General features: G+C 40.4%; 1 protein-coding gene across 13 annotated transcripts in view; it reads right to left on the bottom strand.

The window, feature by feature from the left end:
* ATP2B2 (ATPase plasma membrane Ca2+ transporting 2) overlaps positions 1–18,669 on the bottom strand; it is a 393,079-nt gene that overhangs the window by 36,705 nt on the left and 337,705 nt on the right. For all 13 annotated transcript variants that reach the window (XM_066326916.1, XM_066326920.1, XM_066326923.1 and 10 more), the window contains 4 exons: positions 14,583–14,824; positions 12,625–12,859; positions 6,725–6,904; positions 5,663–5,750 (listed from right to left, as the gene is read on the bottom strand). In XM_066326916.1, coding sequence (XP_066183013.1) covers positions 5,663–5,750; positions 6,725–6,904; positions 12,625–12,859; positions 14,583–14,824 — 745 coding nt within the window. The remainder of the gene's footprint in view (positions 1–5,662; positions 5,751–6,724; positions 6,905–12,624; positions 12,860–14,582; positions 14,825–18,669) is intronic.

The following is an 18,669-nucleotide window of genomic DNA, read 5'->3' as shown; positions in this document are numbered from 1 at the left end:
CCACTTATGTGGATAGGGAAAGTCAGGAAAATAATGAAGAATTTTTCAGAGGCTGCAGAAGCAGCTCAGGTTTTTATAGGATGAAGATACAGGAGGAAGATAATTCACCACTTGTGTTTCTATTTCCATGTCAGTGTCCATTTGAGTACGAGTCCAGAACACAGGATTGTTGTGTAGGATACAGGAATACCTTTCCATATAAATAACTTAGGGGAGGAAAATGACAGAATTCCTTTTGCTAACATATTTTGCACAGAGTTGTTACCTCCAAAAACAATTATCCAAATGTACCCAGTGTGAAAAGCTTTCACTGTGCTCTGAAAAAAAAAATCCCTCCCATATCAGATAACCAAGGAGAAATAGGAAATTGCAGATTACAGAGCAATAGCTGCCTCTTGGCAAGGTTCAGGCTTATCAGGCACCAGAAGATTGCAGTGCCCTGTGCAAGCAGTTAGTGCCCTGTATTTCTCAGACTTATGAAAATGAGAAAAAAAAACCCTATTCACTTTCCACTGGTAGTATGATCTCAGAAAAATGGCAATTACTCTGATAAGATCTTATAATTAGAGCTTTCAGTTTGTTGGGGTGATTTGCCTTTGGTATTACTAAATAAACAGGAACATCATTTGTCACTAGTGTTAAAAGCATTTACTTGGTCTTGTTATTAACACATCTTTTGATCTTAAATTAATAGTTTAAGGTTCTGGAAAAAAAAAAAGTCATTAAAATCTCTGTCTCATTAAGGTATTAACTGCTCCAAAGAAGTTGGCAGTATCTGCTCACAACTGGGTTCCAAGTGGGAGCACAACCCAAATCAAGTTGAAGAGGTTCGAACAAATGATCCGCTACTAGAGATAAATGGATATAAATAGTGACTGTGTTGATGACTGCGCCACCAAGTGCCCTGCATCCAATCCCTGGATGCTGCCAAGTCATTCACAAGGTTTAGCAGTAATTCACAAGGTTTTGGAGACACTTTTATCCCCAAAAAGCCAAACTATGAAGCCAGGATGAGCTCAACACTGCCCAGAGCACAGACCTGAATGGAGCCATGGAAAATCATGGAAAAAGATATAAAAAGGTTTCAGATATCATCAGCACCTGAGCCCCAGACCTTCCCTGCAGTGCCCACTGGGAGGGCCACAGGAAATACATGGAATTCAGGGGATGGATTTCAGCCCTACACATGGAAGAGAGAAGGACTTTGCAAAACTCCCATCTGTATGTCAGACAAATTTCTAAAATGGAGCAGCAGTGATTATTTGGGATTCAGAGGATTTATGACAGCTCTACGAACACTCCCTGACTTGTGCCTGCTCTTTTTAGTCTGTTCCTCTTCCCTGTTTCCTCCCATTGCTGAATGTTTGCCTTCTTTCCAACATGTGCCTCCTTCCAAACAAATGAGGGGTTTTTTTTTTAATGTTCTGTCAATGGCTGTGATGAGGTTTCACCTCAAGAATTTTCTTCAGTATGGAGAAATGTGCACAGATAAAATTCACAGTGTGAGGAGACCCAAGAGAAGAAGGATGCCCATGAAGGGCTCTCCCTCTGCAGTCCTGAGCTGTGGGGACCAACCTCTGGTGTGATCACAGAAAAATGACTGAGGGAATGAGCTGACAGGCTGCCAGTAAAGAGAACATCCCCTGGCCTTTGCACTCAGTCCAAGTGGCTGAGAAGAAGCTCCAGTATTAATTAATCCTATCTAATAACCAGGAAATTTCTTCCAACTATGCAGCTTTACTCCAGTTGAATGCTTGCATACAGAATTTTCATAAAACAGGTTTTCACAGGGAATTCTTTTACTCTCAGCAAAGCTCCCTGCCAAAACAGCCTTTGCTCTTTCACTGGCCTCTTCCCTCATGTTGAGCTGTTTGGCCATGACTTTCTTCTGTCAGAAAGAATTTCCTTCAACAGTCCCAGGAGCACACCTAGAGCAGAACATGACAGTGTGCTGCACACAGGGATCCCGCTGATGTGGCAGGAATTTGGGCAGGAATTTGTCCTGCAGCTTGCATAAGACACAAGTTTCTCAGAGCAAGCAGCTAGTGTCAGATGAGGGCAAAGATCAGATTTAAAATAACCTGTCAAGAAGGGCTCTAAATGCATATAGGCCTGCTATAAAATGTACAAAACACAAAATACAAAACTGAAATATATCCTACATCTCCCACCTTCCTCCCATTTAACACTAAGTAAGCATTAAATCCAATCTACTCAGGATAATAACTTAAGGAATGTTAACCAACAATGTCTCTTCTTCGCCCATGGCTCGGGTTAAACCTATCACAGCCAGCCCCAGGTTCTCCCTTTGTCACAGGACAAATGCAGCTCTATTTAAACAATCTTTGCTTGTCACTGTTAGAGCTGCATCACTCCTAGGAGAAAAAACATATATCCCGGTTTAGAGATTTCTTTCTGTCTCAACTGCTTAAAACAGGCAGGAAAATTCAGCTCCAGCTGAGGATTTCAGAGCTGGAGCCCAGTTCAGAGTGAGAGAGGCAGGAAAGCTGATCCTCTCACAGGCTCACCCAGATTTGTGTTTCTTTGACAAGCTAAACATAGGTGCAGCCATGTATTTTCATAAACACATCCTCTTCAGGTTAGTTTTTAATACTTCCAAACTTCTGGAAGCTCCCTGTTAATGTAACAAGAATTTGCAAAGTCTGTCTGCAGGAGAAAGCCCAAATTTATTTCAGTAACATGCTTGGGTAGCTGCCTGGAGAGAGGTTTAAAATAAAAATGTTTTATATGACATTACAGACAGCATTAAGGGAAAACTCCTCCCCAAAGTTCAGGATATCAATTAATACAATTTTCTGTATTTTTATTATTCTACCCATTTTATGCCATTCCACATTAATGAGGTTATGAACATACTGCCATGCCTTGCAATAATAGTTGAAATATTTTAGTAATTAAGGGTAATTATTAAAAATCTTTTCTTCCTAAAGTTCTCTTTCTGTTTGATAACAAATTAGCTCTACATGATAATAGTCATTTTTAATCTCACAAAAAAAAAAATCCAGTCTAATTTAAATATATTGGAAGGCACCACTTCTTTAATTGGTAAACTGAGTATTTCTTTGATCTTTTCTATACCTTCTGATGATACTAATTTTCATCAGTATTAGACAGTTGTTTCACACAGTGTTTTTAAAAGATAAACTGACAATTTTGCATTATTTCAGAAACAGCACTGTAACCTCACATCAGTATAAATGATAAGTGGTTTTACTTGTTGTATTTTGAAATAGAGTTAAAAATATGAAATATTACCAATAGATGTCTTAAAACCCATCCCAAATTGTTTTTCAGTGGGACTGAGATTTTGGTTTCACTGAGGCGGTTTGTGATGATAAGCCACTCTGATGAGTGTTTTTCCAATCTACCTCCACTTCAAAGCCATAAGTATTTGACTGCAAGTGTCTGCCCAGGCTGAAATGCTGAACCAAGCCTTTCTCTGCTCCCTGAGCAGCAGTGAAAACAAAAGTGAAAAATAAAAATTATCCTTTTGCTGGGTGGGATTGTGCTATATTAAGGAGAAAAAAGATTCCCTCCAGCAGTTGTATGTCATTAAAAATTAAATAAAAAAAAAGTTTATTTTCTGATGTGTGTTTTTAGCCTAGAGCAGATAGAATACATCAAAGGGGAGAAAATCCTCTCAATCTTTCAAGTGTCTGAGAAAAACATAACATTTTAACAAGAGGCCCAAAACTAGTGAACATTTAAATAGTTTCTTGTAACTTTTAATGGCCCTTGGAGTATTACCAGTCAAAAAATTCCATCATGATTTCCACAGACTTGTTCTTGAACATTGTTAAGACACTTAATTGCTCTCTTGACTTTGTCACATCATCAAAACATTAATTGTGGTACTTGCATGTGGCATTCAGGAGGAGTAAATATCTTTTGGGCTGTCAAAGTGTGTATGCTACAAACCATCAACTATTTGTTGTTCCTTTTTTCTCCAGCTCTCTATTGATTTCAATTATCCTGGCGGGCAAAGGTTTCCTTCTTCTCTTGAGGGAAAATCCTGAATGATTCAGACAAGCACTCCCGAGGGACTTGCTTAATCCACTTAATGAAACACAAATTGTTGTGTTTCTGAAACAAATCAGCTCTTGGGCTGAACAAGGGCTGTTCTTGGAGAGCTGGAACACAGGATTTGAGATGCACTGGCCAGGAGACTTCAGCTGACCTTGTGCAGGTCTAACACTGACTCACAGAGATAAAAATGCTCTCCAAACTTTTCCAGTCCTGGACAAACCCGTGCAGGAAAACTATTTTGGAGCACACCTCCCCCAGAAATGTATATTATTCATTAATTATGCATAGGTACTGCCATACTGATAAATTATGTCCATTATAAGATACATATACATATAAAAGGGTGGGATGGAGATGATACATTCTGTCTCCAGCTGCCCCATCCAGCACCATGCCAGATTTCCCTGGAATGATCCTTGTTTCCAACTGGCCTCAAGCTCAAAGGACCCAACTGATCCAGTCTTGGAATTCACAATGGAACTTCTGTTCTGAAGTCATTTAGGCATTTTTAAAAATTGCAGTACTCAGAAGTCGTCATAATCAGTCATGTATGGAATTGTGGAAATGAAACCTAAAGGATTTCTGACCTAAACAGGGATTATTATTGGAGTAGTCAACCAGCTGAAAACAGGTAAATGACCAGCTGGATCTTAGCCAGGACTTCAGCTGCTCCAAGAATTGCTAAAATGGGGTCTCCAGACTTCCCAGGTCCTTAACAAAATATTCCAACTCTTTCTTCATCAGGAAGCCAGGAAGCAGCAATCTGCTGATGGGGTTTCCACCTGAGCATGGTCAAAAATGAGGTTATTCCTGCTTGGAAACTGCCTGATTTCATCAGCCATGAAGTGTGAGCCTCAAAGTCAACCAAACAAGATGTCAAGTCATCAAAAGAAAAGAGAAAACTGCAAACCAATCCCTCTTTAATGGAAGCATTCCACCTGCAGGCAGCGTAGTGAGAGAATGGAGTCTGTATGGTGCAGGTCCTATAGGACACATTCTAAAAGTACAGGAATCTAAAGAAAGCTAATGCAAATCACACAATTAGATGAGCCTACAGGAAAAGTGGAATTGGCTGGAAATCCCCATCTCCACTGGGCAGCTCCCAGTTCCACCATCCCAATAACTGCTGTTGTGACAGGAAAAGGGTTTTTTTACTCTTTGAATACTCTTTAAGACAACTGTGAGAGAAGAGTTGCTCTTGTTTCCCTCATAAAGTGGTGCAGGCAAAGACAAAATATTTATGTCTCCTCTTGTTAATACCTTGTTTCCCAGCAATATTTTCTTTCTGCCCATCAAATGCACATTTTCTCTTCCCAGCTCAAGCCTCATTCCAATTAAAAATCACAAGGCAAATATGACATTGTCTAAATCCAGTTGCCAGGCATCTTGCAGGTATTTCTCTTATTCCCTCCAAGGAGTTTCCTATCATTTTCCATGTCAAGGCTAAAGGTAGAACACAAACACAAGAGTGCAAAAAAGCTTCCTTGTGTGGTGTCAGGATGTGCAGGTAAAGATGACAACTCAGGTGGATTTGTAACACTGAAATCAAAGCAGATGATGTGCTTCAACACCTTTATCACTGATTTCCACCCCTACGAAAGTGGTTTGCACCCACCTTTCACCAAAGTGTGTTTGTCCGTGGGGGAAGAGCGAGCAAGCACCCGGAGCTTTGGCCAGATCTTGTCAATCCGCTCCTGCTCAATCTGCAGGGGGGAACCACAAAAAAATAACCCAAACAGAAAAACCACCGGCCTGGGAGAAGCAGAATTTATGTTATTGTGTCTGAAAATTCCCCTTACTGCTCAAACATGCAGCTTTTCTCCAAAAGCACAGAAAAATTCCAGCGGCCATCAATGCTGCAAGTGAAGACAAGGCCAGTACTAACAGGTCTCAGCTGCTGGCTAACACAGGTAAATTTTCCCACAATATTTAACCAGCCTTTCTTAACATCTTCATGGATAATTCCACCCAGAATCATCACTCTAGATAAAGGACAGAGCAGTTTCTCAAAGCTGATCAAACCTGTTTACAAGTTTGTTGTTCTACTCCACCATGAGAGCCCAAATCCTTCATTTAGCACCAATAATGGCTAGATTTTCTTGTGTGGCAAAAGGAACAAAGCTAAACCTGTTGCATTTATTAATGCTCCCAGGATTCCACCCATCAATGCAGAAAAAATTACTGTATCCACTCATCTATGATGGACTGAAGAGCCAGCATAGGTTTTTCTTTTTTAGAACTGTGTTTGAGCTCCATCTTTTATGAGGAGGTAAAAATCTTCCAAAAGATAGATTTTGTTAACACAAATCATTGCTGTGAGTACATTAGAGGAAGTAGAATAAATTAAAGGAATGAGAGGAGCTGGTTCTCAGTTCAGATTGCATTTTTAGGAGCAAAATTGCTGTTGAGTGCCTTCTCCTCCTTGCCATAAACCTGCTTTAATGGGCTTAGTTTTGATTTCTTGTGCAGTAGTGCAGTGGTTCTAAAAACTGCAGAATTAGGCCAGCACTAAACTGATCCTGGAAGAGTAAAGACTGGAATTTTACTGCAGTTTTGAATTGCAAAAATTTAGTGGAAGAAAAATGCAGGAATTTTCCCAAGCAGTCTTTATTCTTATGAGACAAGCACCAGCTCAGGAGAACATCCTTGCACTGTGTTTTAACCGGGTTTTATTTACCTCTCCCTTCTCATTTCGGATCCTCCTGTTGAACTCCTTCCCCTCGAGGCAGAGGAAGTCCTCTCCGGGGTGGATGATGCCACATTTGATGGCGATGGCACGCGCAGTGTTGATGTTGTCCCCGGTGACCATGCGCACGGTGATCCCGGCTCGCTGGCACTTCCGGATGGCTTCTGGCACCTGCAGACCATGCCTCAGGATTTTAGCTTTTGTGTTTTTCAATTCCTGTACTGCATAACTCTAAACTCCATACAGAGTGTTAATTACTATCTTCACGTTTTGGTCAGACAAAAAGTCCCTCTGAGTCTGGAACTCAAGGACACCTCACTGCCTCAGGCCATGAAAAGGATAAACAAAATTGAACTGGGGAGGAGCAAACTGGGGGTCAATGACTTCATTACCTGAAGCTCTAATTGGAGGATTAACCCCTGAGATGTAAATGGACCAAACTCAGAACTGTCTGAAAACCTCGTGCCCATTGTCCATTCTGGTGCAGCCCCTGACTGCCCAAGGTTGTGCCTGTTGAAGGCCTTTAGTAAATCCACTTTATTCTCTGAACCTTGCCCAGTCTCTGCTCTAGGCAGCCCCTCCAAGGTATCACAGGACCAAGGGAAGAGCAAAGAGAATTCCTGGATCAGAAATAAAACACAACACAAGTGTTCCACCCAGAAAAATTTCAGGCTAAGAAATGCTTGAAGCAGAAAGAGGAATCAGAGGTGCTTTATTGTGACCCGACTGTTGTGGAGTTGGGGTTACTCCTCAGGCAAGGCAAAGCCTGTGTATCAAGAAGCATAAAAAATATCTTTTAGATCTGTTCCTTAAATTTTCTCCTGGCTTGAATAAAAATGAATGCTCTGCAGCTCTTTTGACCTTTAGCAAGATGAACATAACTACTCAACACGCATAAATATGAATGGAGAGTACATTTTATACAGAAAATTATTTTACTTCTGATCTAAACCATCCTTTCAACAAGATTTTTTAAGTTATTGTGATTTAGCACTACTTAATTCATGCTTATCAACAAGTGGAATTCCTAAATACAGGAGTTTAAAATTAGTATTTTATTAGTATTTTATGTATTCCAAAATCATAAAAATGAAGCTTGACTTTACTTATGCCTTTTTCTGCATGAGATAAACTTCTGCTGCACAGGAAATGCATCAGGGAGAGAGAATTCAGTGTGTCAGAGTAGCTGTGAGATTAAGGTAGGGGCTCCATTCTGACTTGGCATCACACACATTTATTTAGGTTAAAAAAAAACCCCAAGAAACTTCGCAGGAATTAGAAGAACAGATTGATTCTGAATAATTAAATAAAGCTGTTTTAATGCAGTTGCTTTGGTAAATGAAGGCTATAGAAAGGTTCCATGTCTACAGCTCAATTTCAGATGGGGAAAAAAATTCTGTTCCCTTAAACTACATCCTAATTAATTATATTTTCTAAGTAAATCTCACTAAACAATTAATTCAGGCTCATCACATTTTTGCCTTATTTTGGATTATTGTTATGAAAGCACTATTTCTTCAAGAGAAAAACAGCAATATTATTTAAAGTGGGAGAATAGGGGAAACATTGACATGTCCAGAGCAGCCTGGATGTCGTTCTTCAGCACAGCACCAATTCTCTAAATTTCATTTTTACCTACAAGAGCCTAGAGCACCCCAGGGTTCATCATGAAGGCTGAAGACCTTCACAGACCTACAGGGAACTGAACTGCCCCACTCATAAAATGGCAATGCACAATTATTAAAAAATATTAAAAAATATTTTTTAAATCTCCTTAAGAAACGGTGTCAAAGTGGATATTACTGTCTGTGCTCAGTGCACCTTGCTGATCACAACCTCCAGAACAGATATAAATGTGTTGTGGAACATAATGCCAATTTGAGTGGATTCATCTCATCATTAGTGCAGAAAATAGTAAGAAAAGGAGACACCACCTCCAACATTACACTGTTAATTTTATGCATTTCCAGATATTTTAGTTTCCTCTGTAGCCACAAGTAGGGGACACCACTGAAGGCGTTTATGATAACCCTTGCTCTGAGCCAGTGTGGCAAATCTTGGGCTTTGAGGGTTTTCCTGGGGCTAGGAAGGTTCTGGGTCTGCCCTGAAAACCCTAAACCCCTACACACATCAGAGATAATGGTTCTCACAATCTAGGAATAATTTCATACCATGTTTGTGAATATTTATTAAAGGCAGTTTGTGGAGTTCCTGTTTTCCAAAATGCCTCCCTAAACCAACATCCCAGTGAGGACCAGAGCAGCACTTTCCCCAGGAAAATCCCTCAGAGTGTGTCCACAGGACACAGAGTCCTGTTTGCAGGACTCTGCCAACACAGATCACAAGATCAAGGGCAGAATTCAGGGATAAAGCTCTATCTTCCCATTTTCTCACCTCTAACCGGAAATATTTTCCCCAAAAATTGTACACCCTGGAAAAATTATTTAGCCCTGAAGCCTTTTAGTGATGTGAAATAGGTTTCTGTAGGGGAATGTACGATCAGGTTCAACCTGTTCCTTAAGCAAATGACCCCTGATCTCCCCAGTTTCCACATTAATAATCCTGCCAAAATCCCATTTGTCAATTGGATATGCTTTTGGTACCTACTGGAGCTGTGGTGACCCTCATGCACAGGACAGGACAGACTTAGATGGAAATCTGGAAAACCATCCCAAGGTGATGCACCATGAAGGAGAAAAATAAATTACAGTGCAAGCATCAAAAAAGGGTAATTGCCATGAAGTGTCAGTTCTGTTAAACAAGGTCAGGGGAGGACAGGCCCAGTTGCAAACACGTCTCAAATTCACATCTAACTGGAGAAATCATTCTGTTTTCTTCTCCTGTCATTTTCTGGACAGCTGGTGGGTGGTATCTGATTTAATAGTGTGTACAGTAATTACAGTTAAAATATTGTTCATAATTTTTTTATTGCTGTAAGGGAGAAAGAGTGTTGGCAGACTGAGTGGGCAGAGGAGGCAGATATTTTCCATCAGTTTTGCAGAGCTTAAGTACACATTTCACAATTTTTTTTTTTTTGGGTTTATTTTCCCTCTGCAAAGCAGAACTCCCAATGCAAGCAGGCATGCATGAAGTATCCAATACAGGGATATCTTCCCCAATCAGGTGACAAACAAATAGGAGATTTTTGGAAGGGATTTATGTTCATCTCCCAGAAATAACAGACGGGAGGCGTTTTTTGGCAGATCAGTGTGAGCCAGTTCAGGCTCATTAAAATCAAGCCAGAAGGAGTGTCAGGATCAACAGAGAATCTCTGCAGGAGAAGGGCATCGCTCTGTTTGTTCTCTTCCCGCGTATTTATCAAAGAAAAATAAAAAACCACATCCACTAAATATAAATATCAAGCAAGTAGTTCAGTGCTTGCTAAATCCAGCAGCTGCTGATGACTAAGCAGGTGTCTGAATTAACCTGGGAATATGGAAAAGCCACGGGTGTCTGTGGTGGGCATTCCAGAGAAAACTGAACAGTTGTTAGACATCAGGGTTCAATAACTCGTTCAAATTGGGTTTTGTAGTGTACGGGGGAGAGGTGAGTGCCAGAAAGCTTCCTGAGTATCCCAAGAATATCCCTGGAAGCAGGAGGGAGGAAGGACTCTTGCTAAACAGCTGATATTCTCATGTGGAATCACTCCTTGGATGCACAGGAGTGTGTTCCAAAGGAGCTCCTACCCAGCATCCAGAGGACAGCCCTACACCACCTCAGGGAAAAGGAGAATCCTGAGTCCTACCCAGGAAACACAGGAATGTGACTGAAGGGAAGTTGAAGGTTGCCAGAATAGGGACTTTTTTTTTGGAATTACCTGATCTATCATCTCCATCCAACTACATCCTGACATCCATGAATACAGAGAATACTGGTAAAACAGCACTTTAACTAAGAATTCTAATTTTTGTCTTCTTTTTTTTTTTTTTTCCCCCAACAGAAAGCACTTTGAAAATGCATAAACTCAAGTGGGGAGTCAATTTAATGAGCAGATTTCATTTTAGCAAAATATTCCCCAAAACTGCTCAACATCTTACTCTTTGCATCAGCAATGGGGATTACACATATGCACATTCTGATTTTCCAGCCAAGTCAGATATTCCAAACCTAGAGAGTTTTCTGAACTTTGTGGCTTTCTCCTGGCTCAGGGTTTATTGCTTCATCTCTTTCCCCTAAAGTACTGATTCTTATAATGTGCAGAGAAGTAATAATTTAAATATTCCTTTAAATATTTTCATGATGTTATTGCCACTTTGAAACAGTGAAAATGGACAAGGTGGAAAAAACCCAAAAACTCAAGTTCCAAATCCCAAATGTCCAAAATTTGCTAAAATTCTAAAATTACAATATTTTATCATGTGTCATGCACTAAAGCAGAAATGTTCCTGCATGTTCTGGTGTTAGCCTGCAAGAAATTCAATTCGATATTCAAACGTTTATTTAGAAATAAGATGTTTTCCTGCCTTCATCTCTTTGATTCTTTACATAGAAATCAGATTTGCACTCTATTTTTAGCAGAATTATTCACTTTTACCTCAAGCTCCCAAGAAATTATTCCCTGCAAGATAAGAGCAGTTTTCTTACAGAACTCCTAACAGTCACATGGAAGGGGAGTTTGCAGCTATTTTCCATAATACTGCAAATCCCACTGCTCCCCAGTCCCTCAGTCTGTCACACCACACAGAACCTGACTTAAAGCTGGCTTCTAATGTGGATCATGATTTCATTTAGGAGGGGGAGAGGACTGATTCACAGCTCCAGTGGCCACTGGCAAATTATTTCTGAAAATATCTATATTTTCTGCAAATGTTTTCTGCAAAATATCCATTTTGTGAGCTGGAGCATTAAAGGAGCACTGCAGACAGAACTTCTAAAGGACATTTTCCAACATTTTGAAAGCCTTGCTATGTCAGACGTGGGGACAGATGGATTAGCAGCAAGAGACCATCTGATGGCAGATAAAGTATATGCTGTTTATCTGCTTTTTGTGGAGATAAGGAGTTTATCATCCGGTTGTCACCTAAGCAAGATTTGCTTTATATTTTAACCTTCATATTGAGAAAAAAAAAAACAAAACAAAAAACCCACAACCAAAACCAAAACAATAAAATCCATTCTGAGGCAAGGCACAGTTGTGCAGTTGTTACCTGGGGTTCTGTCATGTTAGTTTCAAAGTTACTGTCACCATTTCCCAAAGCCTTAATTAATAACTTCCCATTAATTATCAAGCACCAAATAGAGAGGCCAGATTTTTCTAACCCAATCCTTTATATTTATGTAGGAATATAATTTCCAAGTGTAGAAGCAGGGATGTGCTTCCCATGTGCACACCTACTACTGATTTACTCAGATGAGTTGAGCTGAAAATTTATATATATTTGTAGCAGCCCTGTAAATGTGATATCCATGACAACTGCAGTCTTTCCTTGTTCAAATACAACACTAAAAACAAGTTTTTCCTGAGTAGTTACCGGGTATAATCTTAAGTTAAGTGACAACTATTACAATAATGGCAAAACTCCAGTTTCTCTGGAAACTGCCATTATAATCATGGCAATTTTATCACTGTACTTGTCTTCCCTACGTTCAGAGTTGCACATCACTGCACTTATTAAAGGCAAAATTCTTTAATATGTGGGAACTTTATAAAACGTCTGCTGATCCTCTCAGTTGTGCAGTGCAAAAAGCCCTGTATTCCTTTATTTAAATATCAGCAGACCAATAGTTGAATTTTATCACCTTAATTGTTTGCCTTTTTATCAAGTAAAACCCATTTCTAAAGGTATTTTTCAGTTTCTTTGACAGAGCAAATTAAAAAAAGAGATAAAACCTGTAAGAAAACTGCCATTCACGTTATGTTCTGTTTTCTATAAGATAAGAATTGGATGTACCTCTGGTCTTACTGGGTCTTCAATGCCAACGACACAGATGCAGGTCAGGTCAGATAAGATGTCGTTCTCGTTGTCCCAGTCAGGCTCGGGGCTGCTGGGGAAGTCTCTGAAAGCCACACAGATGGTTCTCAGCCCATCACAGGCCATGGGCTCAATCACTTTCTTCACCATCTCGTCCCTGTCACGGGGCCTGAAGATCCGAGGTTCCCCGGCCGCATTGAGGATCCTGGAACACCTGGTTTGGGCAAGGAAAAGAGAATAAAAACTTAGAGGTGATGCCTTAGGATTTGAACTTTTATATTTCTCATCCATTTGTAATCCTTCACTGTAGAACTCTAAACCCCACACACAGTGTGAGCTGCTGCTTCCCCATTCTGGGCAGACACAACAATTCCTCTCCAGGCCTGAGCAATCAAGGACCCCTCCCTGCCTCAGCCCCTGAGAGATGGAACAAAAGTGAGTTGGGGGCAGCAAACTTGGGCTGAATGACTTCATTAGCTGAAGCTGGAATTGGGAGATGAACCCCCAATCTGCAACTGGCCCAAACTGATCAAAGTGTGAAAACCCGTGAGCTGTTGTCCATTTTTGGGTGCAGCCCCTGGGGGCTTTGTGTGCCCAAAATGTACCTGAAGGATCTTCAATAAATAGACTACCCTCTGTTTTTAGGTAGTACCAAAAAGCCATCAAGTGTCCATCTGCATGACTGCCTAAGTATTTCCTGTATAAGCTCACTTCAGTCAATTCTTCCCTTTTCTGATGTCAGGTTTTAAGTTTTTGCTGTAAATTTCTAGAAGATTCAATACCAAAATACCAGAGAGAATTCGTAACTTATTGCACAGATACCAAGAGCCCTTCATGTGTTATTTTCTCAATAATCAATTAGCTGGCAACTTACAGTGAAATTGAAAAGTGCTTATTTTCCAAATGGATTGAACACAAAGAATCCATTTGTAAATTACCAAAAGCAGACCCAATTCTTTGGTATGAAAAATAAGGCAATTTCCCGGAAGCACTTCAAAAATTTAAAAAAAAAAACCACCAAAAAAACCCCCCACGAGATTATGCTGCTAAAGCATGTCACAGACTTCTGGTGCAGGCAGCAAATTCCAAACACCAGAATTCCCACATATTGGTGCGGGGATGCTTTGCATTTTGGAAAAACGAAGCCGTGTGTCAAGTCTTCAGGGCACCTTCACTGAAGACTATGGCGATGGGTCGTTGTAAAAGCAAAATCCTTTATTGCATGGTTAAATCAGCCTCATGAAGGCAGACTTGTGACAGCTGGAGCCAGTGTGCAGAAAGCCTCTCACACAGTCTCTAAGTCCCAAGCAGAAGTGGTAACATCGAGGCAGCAGCAGCAGCGGAGGCAGCAGCAGCGACAACAGCCGCGCTCTGTGTCCCCTGAGTGTCTTTATCAGCAGCAGCCACAGCAGCAGCAACAACAGCAGCATTTGTGATGTTCCCCGACTCACCTCTGCCTGTTCTAACATTCTAAGTGCATTTTATTCTGTTTTTAGCCAATCAGGCTTAAACAGAAATTTTTCTTACAACAGTGTTGGACCTATCCTAAGCCGAAATTGATGTACGAAGGCAAATGCAAATTATTACACAAATTCTAATATGTAATTCTATCTGTTCCACTAGGAATGTTTAGCAAGGTTACACTATTTTTTTTACGACTAGAATTTAACTAACTTTGCAAAAGGCCATGTTGCTGAACTATAAATTAGGAATTAGGTCTTTTTCTTACTCACTGACACAGGGTCTTATTTGTTTAAAACACTTAAAAATACTCTATTTATTTTAAAACTAAATTTGCATTTCTACCTCATGTCCGTATGGATTTACGTATTTTAGTTTTCTCTGACGGTTCTAATTCAACCCTCACATTTCTGGGTGTTGCTGGGGCAGTGTGGATTTGTCCCAGGGGGTTCACACTCCAGCAGCCAGGCACTTACTTCTTGAGGACAATCTCGGAAGCTCCTTTGCTGTACATGCGGAAGCTGCCGTCGGGCATTTTAATGACGGTGCTCATGGACTTCCTCACGGAGTTGAAGGTGTAAACTTTGTAGAGCTTCTCCTCGGGGATGAGGCTCCTGACAGGCTCGTAATCCTGCTTCAGATCCAGGACAAACCCCAAGAGGCCACACTCTGTCTTATTGCCCACCTGGCGAGGCAGCCCGCCCTCTTTTTCTGGTGGCTGGAGAGAGGGAAAAAAATTGGAGAATAATTTCTCTAACTTCACAATTCATAAGTTATAGGGTACAGTTTAGTACCTGAGCTGTGCAGCCATGAATCTTCCAGTTTCTAAAAGCAAGATAAAAATTCCATGGAGCTCCAACAGACCTGAAGCATCTCCTTGCAACAAAAAACATTTCTCTAGACAATATTTGCTACATTTGGTCTCTTTTGGGTGTCTTTTTTCTTGAATTAGCCATTGGTAGCATGTGATAGCTGGGCAATCCATTAAAAAGGAAGTAACTTTCCTTAGACATAAAACCAAGCAATTCTCACTTGTCACAAACAGAGGACTTCCTTTTCTCTCTTGCTTAGAATTCCACTGGTTTGCTGATTTTCACACCTTAAAAAGTGAGTTAAAGAAAGCTCTATCATTTTTTCTCTGCCAGGCATTTTTTTTTTAATGTAAAATAAATCTCCAACCAACCATAACAACAAATCTCAGTGAAAAAACAAATCTATAAAATAATAGTTCTGTGTCTAAATGTACCCATTTCTAGAATTACTTTAGTCTGCTGCTTCAGACAAATAAATTCCACAAATGTTAGAGGAAATGGAGTGGGCTGAACACTGTGCAACTTCTACCAATTCTCAGCCTTTCTGAAGGACAGAAGGAAGGACAAGGAAGACTTTCAATTCCCTTTCAAAATAGAAATAAACTCTTAATCTACAAACTTTCTTGGAAGTGTTGTACACCCCAAACAAAATATTCCTGTGCCAAGACCCCAGACTTCAAGTGGCCAAAGAAAAATAAATCATTGATAACTTAGGTTTTCATATGCTCAGGAGAATTAGGAAAGGGTCCCTTAAGCCATAGCTAAACTCCCGTTACGGCAATAAAAACAGGGTTTTGATTTGGCTCAAGCCAAGACCCTAAGTCATCATTTTCAATGTGAGTTAAACTTTTAGCTCTCATTTTGCAGAATTAGGACTGCAGAACTGTCTTCAGAATCCATGTTTAATTTCACTTTAAGGTTCAGTTTACTTCAGAAATGGGATTCCTAACAGATGGAATTCCCTACATTGTCCCTCTCTGGGAGGAGAGCTCATACAGGGAATGATTAAAGCCGCAAATCAGCCTACTGATTTTCAAATCCTACTGGATATGAATTCTTGCAACAAGTATGGCCACAAAAATGGACCTTTAAAATAAGCATTAGTAATTCATTATCCCAGAAAATCACAGATTGCTGCTCATTTAAAAAATGAAGGTCAGATAGATGATAACAAACTGGTCTAGAACTGAAGTAAACAAATAAACATTAAATAATTTTTTTTTTTTCCCAAGAGACTCATCTCCCTACCAGCAGGAAGGTTGATACCTGGTGACAGGTAGATTAATGTAATTTTTTTTTTCAAAGGGAAGCAGCTATGATGAACAACACAGAATGACCAAAGATCTCTGACTGAAAGAGATTTATCCTTCCAAAAAAGATTGTAACATCTTTCATTTATGTGAACTATCATTTTTACTGACTAATGTGGGTCACTCTGGTGTTGCTATGACATTTTAACATCTCTCCAGGGTCACTGTAAAACACTGACATTCAGCAAAAATGCCAGTGTGATACATTAATTTTATTACCTGCTATAACTTCTTCTCCTGCTCTAACCTCATTATATTGTGATGTAACTTCCCTCTGGATTCTCCAATTCACTTAAGAATCCCTAATTCAAAATGCAAGTGCTCATCGTCAAGTGTAGCTGGAATTCAGTGGATGTGAAATTCTCGAGAGTCAAAAAAATACCTTTTAAAATCCGGTTTTGTTTACATAAATAAGCTTTGGTTTCCTGACATTGCAGGCACAGGGTTCCTGAAACCTGCCAGGAACTTCAGGTTGCTCAAAGCAACCAGCTTTTAGTGCCTGGGTAGTGATAGGTGCCAGGGAAGATCCATTCCTCTGAGCATATTAAATCCAACTCTTCTGATTTTAGATCTAAATCCTCAATCATGCTTCCCTTTACCATTGAACTCAGTAAAAACTGTCACTGAATTAAATGTGAATGTGATCAGGCCACTGGAACACTCCTGGCATCCAAAGAAAGACAAAGTTTTCCATCAAAGTCAGACAATCCTAGACAATAATTAATTTATAAATATGATTTCATCATGCGTTGATGCCATGTATATCAAGAAAATAAAAACCTGCTCACATTTCCCAATACAAAAATTTTATGAGGAAGGATCAGAATCCTTTCAAAATTCCCTTTATTTCAACAAAAAGTAGATCACACTCCCCTGTTCTTACCTAAAAATAGATTTCTTTCAGGGAACATCTTTTGAATGCAAATACGTAAGCAAGGGGGAGGGGGGGAAAGAAATACCCGTGAAAAGAAAAGGAACAGACACTTCGGAAAGGTTTCAAAATCTAACAAGTGGCCACCTCCCTGCAGAGCAGCTGCTGTCTCCATATTCTTTGTGCATTACATTAGGAGCAGGCATATGGTGCTGAGAGCTGGCACGGAGCACTTCCTTCCCTGCACTGTTCCACGCTCAAAATCTATATGCCAGGAGCAGCCTCCTTGCAGATTGTTCTTGACAATCTCTTGCAGAAGCTACTGCTCTGAAACTTCCTGCTGGGCTGGAGCTAAATTTATATCTCACTGATTCTGTGGTTCATGATGAACCTGGACAACAAGGACAGCGTGGTGGGGTTACTCTGGGAGGACTCGCCGGGAACAGCTTCAGTGACTCCTCAGAGGGTGGAACTGATGCCTAGGATTTGAGATTTTATATTTTTCATCCATTTGCAATCCTGCCGTTGTTCACTGTACAGCTCTAAACCCCAACACACAGTGTGAGCTGCTGCTTCCCCATTCTGGGCAGACACACCAATCCTCTCAGGCCTGGCAATCAAGGACACCCTCACTGCCTCAGCCCTGAGAGATGGGAACCAAAACGTGAGTTGGGGCAGCAAACTGGGGCTGAATGACTTCATTAGCTGGAGAGCTGGAACTGGGAGATGAAACCCTCAATCTGCAACTGGCCAAACTGATCAAAGTGTGAAACCGTGAGCTGTTGTCCATTTTGGGTGCAGCCCCTGGGGGGCTTTGTGTGCCCAAAATGTACCTGAAGGCCCTTCAATAAACAGAACAGCTTTTTGTCCCCTTAATCCTGTCTGGCCTCTGTTTTTAGGTAGTTCCAAAAGGGCATCAGAACCCTTGGAAGAGGGAAAGGCTTTGAGCTGAGATTTACCACGGGGAGCTCCAGCAAGGACCTTCTGCCTCCCCACAAGCCACCTGCAATCTGTTCCATCACCTGCTTGGGAGGGACTGAGCCAGGACCTTCCTCCAGACATGACCTTGCAAAATTTTTTCCGACAGTTCCTCCCAAGGCTTTGGATTATTTACCCACAACATTTCAATTACAAGCAGTCACTCACATGTATAAGAACCCCCAGACAGATATTTAAAAAGTCGTGGTTACACCCCAGCAGATCGAAATAGGTTCTAGGTCAAAGTACAGCTGCATAACCAAGGCTTAAAAATGCCAATCCAAAGCAGTACTGACCTGATACTGAGTCTGGATTACAAAGGGAATTTTCAGGATTTTTTCACAGGGAAATAATTGATTATAAAAGCTTCAAAGAAGAACAATAACATTCTGGGCATAATTTAAAGAGGTGCTCCTACTTCTAAAATTAGATTAAGAAATAATTCCCATTTTTGCCATTACTCTTTACTAAACCTCCCTTTTCTCACTGCCCCCTCTGATGTGAGAAGAGACGACTCTGCAAGAAGACCCAAGTAATCCTTCTACATTAAAATGTCAGGATTTCCCATATTATCTGAACTCCTAATTTGTTG

The sequence above is a fragment of the Sylvia atricapilla genome, chromosome 11, assembly GCF_009819655.1.
Source record: "Sylvia atricapilla isolate bSylAtr1 chromosome 11, bSylAtr1.pri, whole genome shotgun sequence".
Classification (NCBI taxonomy): Eukaryota; Metazoa; Chordata; class Aves; order Passeriformes; family Sylviidae; genus Sylvia; species Sylvia atricapilla.
This window is presented reverse-complemented; position numbering and strand designations above follow the sequence as displayed.